The 11,955-nt window shown below is 51.0% G+C and overlaps 1 protein-coding gene across 4 annotated transcripts; it reads right to left on the reverse strand.

Moving 5' to 3' along the window:
* Positions 1–3,030: 3,030 nt before the first annotated feature.
* Positions 3,031–10,153, reverse strand: HAPLN2 (hyaluronan and proteoglycan link protein 2). 4 transcript variants are annotated; one of them, XM_031003798.3, is made up of 7 exons: positions 9,214–10,153; positions 8,590–8,690; positions 5,182–5,290; positions 4,597–4,950; positions 4,289–4,405; positions 3,973–4,155; positions 3,031–3,655 (listed from the first exon to the last, which is right to left on the reverse strand). In XM_031003798.3, exons 3-7 carry the CDS (start codon positions 5,264–5,266, stop codon positions 3,372–3,374), a joined length of 1,023 nt encoding a protein of 340 aa, XP_030859658.1. In that variant the 5' UTR covers positions 5,267–5,290; positions 8,590–8,690; positions 9,214–10,153; the 3' UTR covers positions 3,031–3,371. The 4 variants fall into 4 exon arrangements, with proteins under 4 accessions (XP_030859658.1, XP_063550068.1, XP_030859655.1 ...); XM_063693998.1 differs by having other exon boundaries at positions 8,590–8,731; XM_031003795.3 differs by having other exon boundaries at positions 8,590–8,780.
* Positions 10,154–11,955: the final 1,802 nt, after the last annotated feature.

Here is an 11,955-nt window from a genome sequence, read left to right on the forward strand (position 1 = left end):
GAGAGGACCCATGAAAAAAGAAGGGCAGAATTTTGATAATGGTCAAGCCAGGTGATGGAGTAGTTCATCATACTATTCTCCTTACTTTTTTTTTTTTTTTGAGATGGAGTCTCGCTCTGTCGCCCAGGCTGGAGTGCAGTGGTGCGATCTCGGCTCACTGCAAGCTCCGTCTCCCGGGTTCACGCCATTCTCCTGCCTCAGCCTCCCGAGTAGCTGGGACTACAGGCGCCCGCCACCACGCCTGGCTAATTTTTTGTATTTTTAGTAGAGACGGGGCTTCACCATGTTAGCCAGGATGGTCTCAATCTCCTGACCTCATGATCCGCCCGCCTCAGCCTCCCAAAGTGCTGGGATTACAGGTGTAAGCCACCACGCCCGGCCCTTACTTTTGTGTATGTTTAAAGTTTTCTATAATAAGAAATAATGCTGATAGCAATATACAGAGTAGTTGTAGGAATGAGTGGTACTGTGGTTTTGTGATTGAAGAAATGGAGATTTGCAGCAAATAGAAAGCTCTTCTTATGGCCTTTTTCACCGTTTTTTTGTTTGTTTGTTTGTTTGCTTTTGTTTTTGAGACAGGGTCCTGCTCTGTCACCCAGGCTGGAGTGCAGTGGTGCGATCTTGGCTTACTGCAGCCTTGACCTCCTTGGCTAAAGCGATCTTCCCACCTCAGCCTCCTGAGTAGCTGGGACAACAGGAGTGTGCCACCAAGCCCAGCTAATTTTTGTATTTTTTTGTAGAGATGAGGTTTTGCCATGTTGCCTAGGCTGGTCCCAAACTCCTGATCCCAAATGCCTCAGCCTCCCAAAGTGCTGGGATTACAGGCATGAGCCATTGCGCCTGGCCCGTGACCATTTCTTGTATGGTCTCTTGCCCTTAGGCTGAAGGCATTACACTGAAGAAAAGCCATCCTCCTGCTGGCTGAGCTGCTGGGGTCCAGTATCTTGGCTTTCTGGGGCTCTGACTTCATCATAGGCAATAGCTTAGAAAACCCAGAAAAGGGATAGGTGGATGGGTGACTACCACTATGTCTAAGAGAAAGTCTAGACTGCTCTCCTTGGTGCTTATGGTGGACACTGATGCTGTCCATCAAATATTTCCAGTTTTCCTATTTCTAGGCCAAAGAAGGATTGCTCTTTCTTGCCCCCTTGTGGTTGGATGGGGCCATGTGATTGGTTCTGGCAAATGAGTTGTGAACTGAAGGGACAGGTGTCACTTCTGGGTGGAAGCTATTAATTGCCTTTGTGAAACCCTGCAGAGCTCTTATTATTTTTTCCTGCTAGTGTGGTGACTGACAGTATTCAAGATGGTGGCTACTCTATCAGCCTGTGTCCCTGAATGACAAAAATAAGAACTCCGTTTTTGACCACAATGCACGTGTAGCCTGAGTGAGAAATAAACCTTTGTTATTTTAAGCCACAGTATGAGTTTCCTATCTTTTTTTTTTTTTTTTTTTGAGATGGAGTCTCGCTCTGTCGCCCAGGCTGGAGTGCAGTGGTGCGATCTCTGTTCACTGCAGCCTCCGCCTCCCGAGTTCAAGCAATTCTCCTGCCTCAGCCTCCTAAGTAGCTGGGATTACAGGCACCCGCCACCAGGCCCGGCTAATTTTTATATTTTTAAAGTAGAGACGGGGTTTCACCATGTTGGCCAGGCTGGTCTCAAACTCCTGACCTCAAATGATCCGCCCACCTCAGCCTCCCAAAGTGTTGGAATTACAGGCATGAGCCACCGCGCTGGGCCTGATTTTCCTATCCTTAATAGCGCAAACGCTTCTGGGAGGTCTGCAGGCTTCACGTTTTGAAATATGTTTAAGTCATCTTATATTTGTTATCTGAGATTTGGGAGTTGTTTTCACAGCATAATCTACCTGATCTTGACTAATATAGTGCCATACGACAACCAACCCTTCAGGCTGCCTGATAAGAAGCTGAAAAACTACTATTGTTACCATATTACTGTAATCACAATAATTATTAATTATTATAGGTACCACTTGAGTGCCTATTATGTGTACCAGGCATGTACTACCCAGTACATGCAATGCCTCAACTGATTCTCACAACAAACACAAAAGACAAACATTATTATCCCTTGCCAAGATGAGAAAATCAAGGTTTAGGAAATGGCACAAATATCTCATTTGCTGCATGATGGTTATTGAAGACGCTGTTCATTCTATCATTCTCTGTCCCTTATATAATGTTCCATGGGATGAATTTTCTTTAGCAATTATAGCAAGAACCCCCTTGGAAACCAATTTTACAACATATATCAAGCACCATTAGCGTGTTCGTGCCCTTTGCCCCATTCATTAGTATTATCTAGCTCAGGCTTTTTTGTAGTATAGTTAGAAACCTATGTATATACACACCAATATATATGTGAAAAGTGAATTAATAACATTAGAATTTGTCTCTTGAATTGCTAGTATGTTTCCTTTAACCACAGGTTAAGAATGTTACTTGTCCAGTTCCCCATTTGCCTTGGTGGCCCTGGTGTTTGGTATTTGCCTCCTCCTTCCGCAGGGTTAATTTCCTGTCAATTCTAGCAACAATATGACTTTCCTATCTTTAACAGTAGTCCCCGCAAACGCTTCAGGGAGGTCTGCAGCCTGCACATTTTGAAATATGTTTAAGTTGTCTTATATTTGTTATCTGGGGCACATAGGGTAGGCCTGGTGGCATGGGGCGCCCCTGGCAGATTTGAACTAATCTTAGGTGAGTGTGCGGCGCCCCCGCGTGGCGCCTGGCGCAACAACATGCTGGGTTCTCCCGCGTGGGTCCTGGACCAGGCGCCCACTACGTCTCCACTTCTCCCTCTCCCTTGGCCTATTGGTGCCCTCCGGCCGCACTCCCGCTCTTCCGCTGACCCATCCCTTAACAGCAACAGCCCTGCCCCTTACCCTGTCTTAGGTGCTCAGTGGGCACGCAGGATCCCGGGTCATCAGCCCCGACATGAGCGTGCACACACACACACACACACACACACACCCCTTCACGCCTCGCAGCGCTTACAGCTCCACCCAACACAAAAGATCCCCAGGTTATTTTATTGCTGTACTCAGAGGTCAGTTAATGCCCCCGGCCGCCTCTCCCTCCCCCCGGCGGTGGCTGAGTCCTCTGCTAGGGTTCGCGAACCGCAGCGGGTCCGAGGGTCACCTCCGCATGTCGCCGCCGGGGGCGCCCCCGCCTCCCCTCCCCGCCGCCGGGCCAGCCGGGGTCCGAGGCCCGCAGCCCCCGGCTGGGAAGGCAGGTCTGGAGAGGCCGCTCCGGGTCTGGAGGGAGGGGAGGCTCTCCGGAAAGGGGTGGCGAGAGAACCCCGCCACGACTCCCAAGCTTCTTCGCGCGCGCTGGAGGGGACACGGTGGGCGCCTAATTCTCGGCGTAGCAGTAGGTCCCATAGGCTGCCTGTTGGGGCCTGGGGAAGCCGAAACTGCGCACTCCGGGATCCGGGAGCCCCCCGCAGCGCGGCCTCGGCGTGGTGATTGGGAAGCGCACACTGCCGTCAGCCAGCCAGCCGCCGTCGCACTGGTCTAGCCCCGAAAACTTCCAGGCGGCGTAGAGGTGCCCAACCTTGGCCACCACGGCGCCGCGTCGCCGGCACGCCGCGTGGGCTTCAGACAGCGTCAGCCGCCCGGGCACGAAGAACACTTGGCCTGGGGACCACAGCGGGTCACCGACCGAGAGCAGGGTGGGCAGAGACGGGCGGCTGACACCCAGGAGGCGGAGTTGGGGTGCGGGACCGCAGAGGTGCTGTATCGAGCTTGGGTAAGAGGAGTTGGGGGATCGAGGCAGAAGTGCAGGGAGAGTTTGGAGAGGTGAGCTGGAGCCTGGGCGGGCGGGCGGGCTGATGGAGGGGCGGTGCCTTGGAGGGACCCGGAGACCCTGCCCTGATCTCAAGCTGAGGTCCACTCCTCGTCCCCCACATTTTTCAGACCCCGCCCCAAGACCCTGCCTTCGCCCCGCGCCTCACCCGCCAGCGCGGAGGTGAAGCAGAAGGCGTCGTAGCGGTCGCGCATCCGGTCGCGGGGTCCGTAGCTGCGGATCCCGGGCCGGCCTCGGCCGCCGCACGGGGCGCGCGCGGTGAGCACAGGGTAGCGCACGGAGCCCTCGAGCAGCCAGCCCGCGTTACACCAGTCCAGACCCTCGGTCCAAGCTGGCGGGAGACGGCGGAGGTCGGGGATAAGAGGCGTCACAGGCAGGAGCCAGACTGAGCTCGCCTGGCGCCCTCTCTCGGGCCCCTGAGACAGCTCCGCGGGGCCTGGGAAGTGCTGGGTTCGGCCGCTCACCCTGGTAGAGCTGGGAGTAGGTGGCCAGGCGTCCGTCCTGCTCCTCGCACGCCTGCTTCGCCTCGTAGTAATTGAACTGGTACCGGCCCCGGCTGGGTTGGTACGGAAACACCACACCTAGGGGGTGGCGGGGATCCTGGGGAGGGCCAGCGGATGGGAGCGGAGGGGGAGGAAAGGCGGCGCGGCCTGGGAGAGGGAGCTGGGGTCCCCAGGGGTGCGGAGGAAATACTGGGAAGGAGCCCTGGGAGACCCAGGCGAGGCGGCCCCGCCTGCTACACAGGAATGGGGCGGGAGCGGAAGGGCCTCACCCTCCAAGCTCAAGGTCAGCGCCACGCTCTCGTCCTCGATGCCGTTGATGAGCTCGCAGCGGTACCGGCCCTCGTCCTCCAGGCGCACGCCCGCGATGACCAGGGAGGCGTCTAGTCGATGCCCCCTCCGCATCCTGGCGCGCCCTCCCAGGGGCCCATACCCCCGGGCATGCAGTCCGTTGGTGATGAGGATCAGCGTTTCCTGGAGCTCCCCAGGCTCCACCTTGCTCCAGCGCACCTTGTAGCTGGGAGGCGTGGTGCCCAGGACGCAGGGCAGCGTGGCCGTGGCCCCACGATGAGAGTGAATGACCTCGTGGATGGGGGGCAGGAGGTAGTGGGGGCCCGGGTGGGATGCTGGGCAGAGGGGGCCACAGTGGCAGGAACCCCCAATCCTCACTGCCCCAAGTGCCCATCAGACCCTGCTCCCCAAATGCTTTCTCCAGAGCCCCCCAACCCTCTCCTCCATTGCCTTCTCAGCAATGACTTTCAGTCCCTGGGTACCTGCAACAACTGCCCTTTCCCCTTTCCCCACCCTTGCAGTCTCCCCAAGCCTCCCCCAGATTCTGGCCTGGGCTGGGGTCTTACCTGGGTCTCCTTGGGCTTTGTGGAAGATGGTGAAGGCCCAAAGAAGGAAGCGGCAGAGTGTGGGGAGGGTGAGCCAGCCTGGCATGATGGGGGGTCAGCCCAGCACTGTCTGCAGGGCACAAAGAGTGGGCAGTTCTTAGGACTGGGGCAAAAGGGTGGGGAAGAGCAGGGTTGTGGGTGAACTCCCATCAGAGATCCTAGAAGGGACTGTCCAGCTGGAAGCCACTGGGGCAGAGAAAAGGGGTTGGTGACAAAAGGAAGGTGATGAGGGGAAGAAGGCAGTAGCAATCCCCTTCCTCTCCCTCTCTTCCTCTGTCACATCCTCTCAGCCTGCAGGTACTAATTTAGCATCTTCTCTACCTGTCCCCCTCATCACAAGTGCTACTTCCCAAGCTTGCCATCTGGACTGCCAGCTCGTCTCTATCCTCTCCCAACACCCATTCTCCATCTTGAAGCCAGAGTCAAAATGATCTTATCACTCTCTTGCTTTTTTATTTTATTTATTTATTTATTTATTTATTTTTTGAGACAGAGTCTCGCTCCATGGTCCAGGCTGGAGTGCCGTGGCATGATCATGGCTCACTGCAGCCCTTAACTTCCAGCCCCAGGTGATCCTCCCATTTCAGCCTCCTGAGTAGCTGGAACTACAGACATGTGCCACCACATCCAGCTAATTTTTTCTTTTTAAGTTTTTAGTAGAGACAAGGTCATGCTGTGTTGACAAGGCTGGTGCTGGGATTACAGCAGGCGTGAGCCACCGTGCCTGGCCTTGTCACTCTCCTGCTTGAAAGTGACTCCCAGTTGCCCTGAGATAAAATCCAATCTCATAACCACAGCTTCCAAGGCTGTCTATAATCCAGTTGCTCCCTGCTCCTCCAGCATGGCCCCCACCTCGCCTCTTAACCACTTTGGCCTCTGCACTGTTCCCCTGACATGCTGGATTTCTGGCAGTTTCCCACACAGTCCAAGTTTGCACTCATTTCCTTTCCTTTGTGCCTGCATTGGTTGCACAGGCCTCACCTCCTTTGGGAAACCTTTACTCACCCCTAGTTTGCCACACTGTAGTGCACTGTGATTTGCTGGACTGGGGACCTTTTTTTTTTGAGACAGGGTTTTACTCTCTCACCCAGACTGGAGTGCAGTGGTATGATCATGGCTTACTGCAGCCTCGCCCTCCCAGGCTCAAGCCATCCTCCCATCTCAGCCTCCTGAGTAGCTGGGACTACAGGCGCACACCATGAAACCCCACTAATTTTTTTTCTTTTCTATTTTTTGCAGAGATGGAGTTTCAAAATGTTGCCCAGGCTGTTCTTGAACTCCTGGGCTCAAGTAATCTGTCTTGGCCTCCCAGAATGCTGGGATTACAAGCATGAGCCACCACACCCAGCCAGGACTTTTTTTGTCTTACAAGTACTTTTATTAGCACCTAAACTTAACAGTGTGAATTTGAACATAATATGTATCCATATATAGACTGTATCAGGGAGGTTTTCCAGAAATTATAAAGTTAAAAAATATAAAATTATAAAGTTATTTTTAAAAACTACTTCAAATGCAATTATCTATTTCAGTACTGTAGTTATTCCCCCCTTTAAATTTGTTTTTTTTTTTTTTTTCTAGATGGAGTCTCGCTCTGTTGCCCAGGCTGGAGCACAGTGGCACGATCTCGGATCACTGCAAGCTCCGCCTCCCGGTAAAAAAGTTTTTTAATGAGATACAGGGTCTTACTAGGTTGCCCAATTCCTGGGCTCAAGCAATGCTCCCACTTCAGCCTCCCAAGTTTGAGCCACTGCACCCAGCTCCTCCTTTATTGTAACATTCTTTTTTTTTTTCTTTTTTCTGAGAGGGAGTTTCACTCTTGTTGCCCAGGCTGGAGTGCAATGGCACCATCTCGGCTCACTGCAACCTCCACCTCCCGGGTTCAAGCGATTCTCCTGCGTAGCTGGGACCACAGGCACCCACCACCACTCCAGGCTAATTTTTGTATTTGTAGTAGAAACAGGGTTTCACCATGTTGGCCAGGCTGGTCTTGAGAACTCCGGACCTCAGGTGATCCACGCTCCTTGGCCTCCCAAAATGCTGAGATTACAGGTGTGAGCCATCGCCTCCAGCACCTATTGTATCATTCTTATCCCTTTGACCTTAAAAAAAAAAAAATTGGACTGGGCCAGGCACAGTGGGTCACCTGTAATCCCAACACTTTGGAAGGCTGAGGCGGGTGGATTACTTGAGGTTAGGAGTTCAAGACCAGCCTGGCCATCATGGTGAAACCCTGTCTCTACTAAAAATACGAAATTCAGCTGGGCGTGGTGGCATGCTCCTGTAATTCCAGCTACTCGGGAGGCTGAGGCAGGAGAATCGCTTGAAACCAGGAGGTGGAGGCTGCAGTGAGCCAAGACTGTGCCACTGCACTCCAGCCTAGGGGATAGAGCAAGATCTTGTCTCAAAAAAAAAAAAAAAAAATGAAGACTTCTTGACTTCACTGCATTCATTTTCCAAATCTGGCTCCTCTATTTCCTAATTGCATTATTATGCATAAGTTAATTATCATGCACAAGTTACTTAACCTCTCTCTGCCTCAGTGTCCTCATCAGTGAGATGTGGGGAATAATAGCACACCTACCTCACTGAGTAGTTGTGAGGAGTAAATAAATTGATATATGCAAAATGCTTGAAATAGTGTCTGGAATGTAATAAGTGCTGTCTATGTGTTAGCTGTTATCTCCAGTTCCCAGCATAGTTTCTGGTACATAGTAGGTGCTAAATAAGTGCGTATGGTTTAATGAACTTACATTAAGGATTCATGGGAAGATGGGATGGGGGATGGGGAGATGGAGGAAGCACCCTGAGAAGTTGCCAGAAATCTAAAGAATGGAGCTCCATCTTCCTGCAAATGAGGACCAAAGACCAGTTTGCAGAAGGAGAAACGGAGGTTAGGCATAGAAAACTTCTCAGTGGTTAAAGGTGAAAGTATCTGGGATGCGAACATGAGCAAGAGAACCACTTCTTTATAGGAGAACTTGGTAAGTAAGAATGATCGTGAGGACTGAGATTGACTGAGACCAACAATAATGATAGCTCAAATGAACACGTTTAAAATTGAATGTGCCTGACACTGCTCTAAGCACTTTACAGGTATATTTTTATGTTTACTCCTCCCAGCAATCCTGAGGCAGAAACAATTATAAATCCTATTGTACACATGCTGAAACCAAGGTGCACCTATTTTAGGAAATGAGGTCACACAGCTAGTAAGAGGAAGGGTTTGCTGGGATTTGAATCCAGATCTGACAGTGAGGCTCAAGCACTTAATCACTAATCTATATTTCTGCATTTCAAAACAGTGCACACACATGCTCTTCATACCTCTTACAGAAAATCAGAGTAGTCAGCAGCTCCATTGCCTACCTGTTAGAAGCTGGTCTCTTCACAGAGACGGAGGGAGCAGTGCTTAGCAGCTTTTTGTCTTGCTTGAGGAAGAGGTTCTGGATGAAGGTTTTGCCAGGCTCCTGGGAGTTCCAAGCACCTTAAAACCCTGGAACTTGAGCCCCTGTTCAACACAGTTGCTCCTTTTGCACCTTTGAGGAAAAGCTTCTGTCCTGTGCTCAAAGAAGAAGCCAAGGTGCCAAGAACGACCCCCACCCCCATCAGTCCACTAAGCCATGTTAAGAGACCTGTGTCCATCCCTGTGACTATATCTGTGGAAATCACTATTCCGGGACCAGGGGAAGATGCTGGGGTTGGGATGAGGGCTGGGAACCCATGAAGGGGAGTGGAATAAAGGGAGCAACCCAGGAATGATGACCTGGAAGAGTGCAGAAAGTAAGGTGCCTCATTTTTTCTCGATGCCTTTGAACCAGAGAGGTGTAGATTGATCGGTGGATATGAAGGTGTTGGACTGATGGGGATGGGGATGAACTCTAAATGTGGCTCAAAGATCCATAACTGCCAAGCTCGAGCTGCCTCCCTCTCCATATGCGCCTCATCTAAGCAGCATCCCCATCTCCCCTCTCCCCACAACAGAGTACTCACCTCTGCCCTCTGGTGCCTGAGTGCGCATTGCCTTTGCAAACAGACTTTCAGGTGGGAACCATCCAGGACTTCCAGCTGCTTCAGGAAACCGGACCTCTTCTGTACAACCCCCGTCTGTCTGTCTGTCTGTCCTTTCCTTCTCAGTCCCCACCCCATCGGAAGCACAATTTCCCATTGTCTCTGTCTTTTCCCCTATTGTTGAATAACAGGGCCCCTTTCTTTATTCTGTGGGTAATGGCAATGAAATGTCAACAGCTGGGGATGTGGGATGCAGGACAGGCTGGCACATACCACCGGAAAAGGGCCTGGGTGGGGGGCGGGCTCAGAACAGGAATTGACATCCCCAAGAAGAAGAGAATAGGGTGAGGGGCAGAGAACGGATGGTGAAAAGGTTGAAATGGAATCTCTCTCAACACTCCAAACTACAGGGCTCTAAAGAGATTTTGTCTGAGGCCAGGGGAAAGGCTGGGCTCCATGAGGGCAGAGGGAGTGGCTAGCATTGCAATAGGAGAGATGGAGATTAGACAGTAAGGAGGATTTTTCTGTCCCTGGGGAGGAACATGAGAATTTCTGAGGATAGAAGGACTTTGGAAATCTCTCCAAAAGAGAAGTTATCTTATTGGTTCCCTAATATTCTACCTCTTCCCTCAGCACAAATAGATAACCTTTTTAAAGTACTCAGAAGGGGATCCTTAATCTTCCTGGATGGAAATTCACTTTCTCTAAAGTCTTTTTTTTTTTTTTTTTTTTTTGAGACGGAGTCTCGCACCGTCGCTCAGGCTGGAGTGCTGTGGCACGATCTTGGCTCACTGCAAGCTCCGCCTCCCGGGTTCACGCCATTCTCCTGCCTCAGCCTCCCAAGTAGCTGGGACTACAGGCACCCGCCACCACACCCGGCTAATTTTTTGTATTTTAAGTAGAGACGGGGTTTCCCCGTGTTAACCAGGATGGTCTCGATCTCCTGACCTGGTGATCCACCTGCCTCGGCCTCCCAAATGCTGGGATTACAGGCGTGAGCCACCATGCCCGGCCTTTTAAAATTTTTTTTTAAGACAAGGCCTCTATCTGTTGCCCAAGTAGGAGTGCAGTGGCCCGATCATAGCTCACTGCCGCCTCTAACACCTGGGCTCAAGAGATCTTCCCCCTTAGCCTCGAAATTAGCTAGGACTACAGGCGCGCACCACCACACCCGTCTAATTAACTTTTTTTTTTTTTTTTTTTTTTTTTTGAGACAGAGTCTAGCTCTGTCACCCAGGCTGGAGTGCAGTGGCGCAGTCTCGGCTCACTGCTACCTCTGCTCTGCCTCCCGGGTTCAAGCCATCCTCCTCTTACCTCAGCCTTCAGAGCATCTGGGACTACAGACGTGCGCCACCACGCCAAGATAATTTTTGTATTTTTTTGTAGAGATAAGGTTTCATCATGTTGCCCAGGCTGGTCTTGAACTCCTGGGCTCAAGCAATCCGCCCACCTCAGCCTCCCCAAGTGCTGGGATTACAGGCGTGAGCCACCATGCTGGGCCTAATTAAGTCCATTTTAAAACCTTTCCATTGAGGTATAATTTACATACAAAAAAGTCATAGAAATTATGTGTACAGCTAAATGAATTTTTACCTGTGTACATATAATGTACACAGGTAAAAACCCACCAGATCAAGATATAGAACATTTCCAACAATGCCAAATAGGCCCAATTGTTTTTGTTTTCTATCAATGCAGAGGGAGGACTCCCTCCACCTGCCCCTGTAAACAGCCATGTAGAAATGTTTTGAGATTTAAGTTCCATTTTAGCCTTATTTTCTCTCTGCTGTAGCCCCATGGAAGTAGCTTTGCATTATTAAAACCATATAATTTCATGTTCTGTGAGTTAAAAATTAAAAAAAAAAAGAGCCTGGGCACTATGGCTCACACCTATAATCCCAACACTTTGGGAGGCCGAAGTGGGCGGATCACCTGAGCTCAGGAGTTCGAGACCAGCCTGGCCAACATGGTGAAACTCTGTCTCTACTAAAAATACAAAAATTAGCCAGGCATGGTGGTGTGCACCTGTAATCCCAGCTCCTCGGGAGGCTTGAGGTGGGAAAATCGCTTGAACCCGGGAGGAGGTTGCAGTGAGCTGAGATTGTGCCACTGCACTCCAGCCTGGGCAACAGAGTGAGACACCATCTCAAAAAAAAAAAAAAAAAAAAAGAACCATACCCTTTCAGAACTGGAGACCTCAGGATGCTGAACATTTACTAGAGGAGGAGATGGAGAGGAAGGTGGCTTGCTCCAAATCACGCACAATACAGTCATTGAGTCAAGCCTAGAAGTTTCTGCTTTCTCCACTAATCCTCTTCTGCCTCTCTCCTTGGCTGTCCAATTCAGACAAGCTCCAGGTTTTCACTTGGGCCATATCTAATAATAGGAAGCTCACCTTGAATATACTTTTCTTTCTTTCTTTCTTTCTTTTGAAACAGGGTCTCACTCTGTCACCCAGGCTGGAGTGCAGTGATACGATCATGGCGCACTGCAGCCTCGACCTCCCAGGTTCAAACGATCCCTCCCACCTCAGCCTCTCGGGTAGCTTGGTGCACAGATGTGCACCACCACACCCAGCTAACTTTTAAAAATTATTTGTAAAGACAGGGTCTCCCTATCTTGCCCAGGCTGCTCTCAAACCCCTGGACTCAAGTGACCCTCCCTCCTTGGCCTCCCAAAGTGCTGGGATTACAAGCATGAGCCACTGCACCCGGCCGACTATAC

This window comes from Gorilla gorilla, chromosome 1 (genome assembly GCF_029281585.2).
Source record: "Gorilla gorilla gorilla isolate KB3781 chromosome 1, NHGRI_mGorGor1-v2.1_pri, whole genome shotgun sequence".
NCBI classification, from domain to species: domain Eukaryota; kingdom Metazoa; phylum Chordata; class Mammalia; order Primates; family Hominidae; genus Gorilla; species Gorilla gorilla.

What these genes read in the sequence shown, in the direction of transcription:
- HAPLN2 (XM_031003798.3), bottom strand. Translation starts at nt 5,266, where the DNA reads ATGCCAGGCTGGCTCACCCTCCCCACACTCTGCCGCTTCCTTCTTTGG. An exon ending in CTACTCCCAGCTCTACCAGG is followed by an intron (nt 4,156 to 4,288) that starts GTGAGCGGCCGA and finishes GTCTCCCGCCAG; the next exon opens with CTTGGACCGAGGGTCTGGAC. An exon ending in CTTCACCTCCGCGCTGGCGG is followed by an intron (nt 3,656 to 3,972) that starts GTGAGGCGCGGG and finishes TGTGGTCCCCAG; the next exon opens with GCCAAGTGTTCTTCGTGCCC.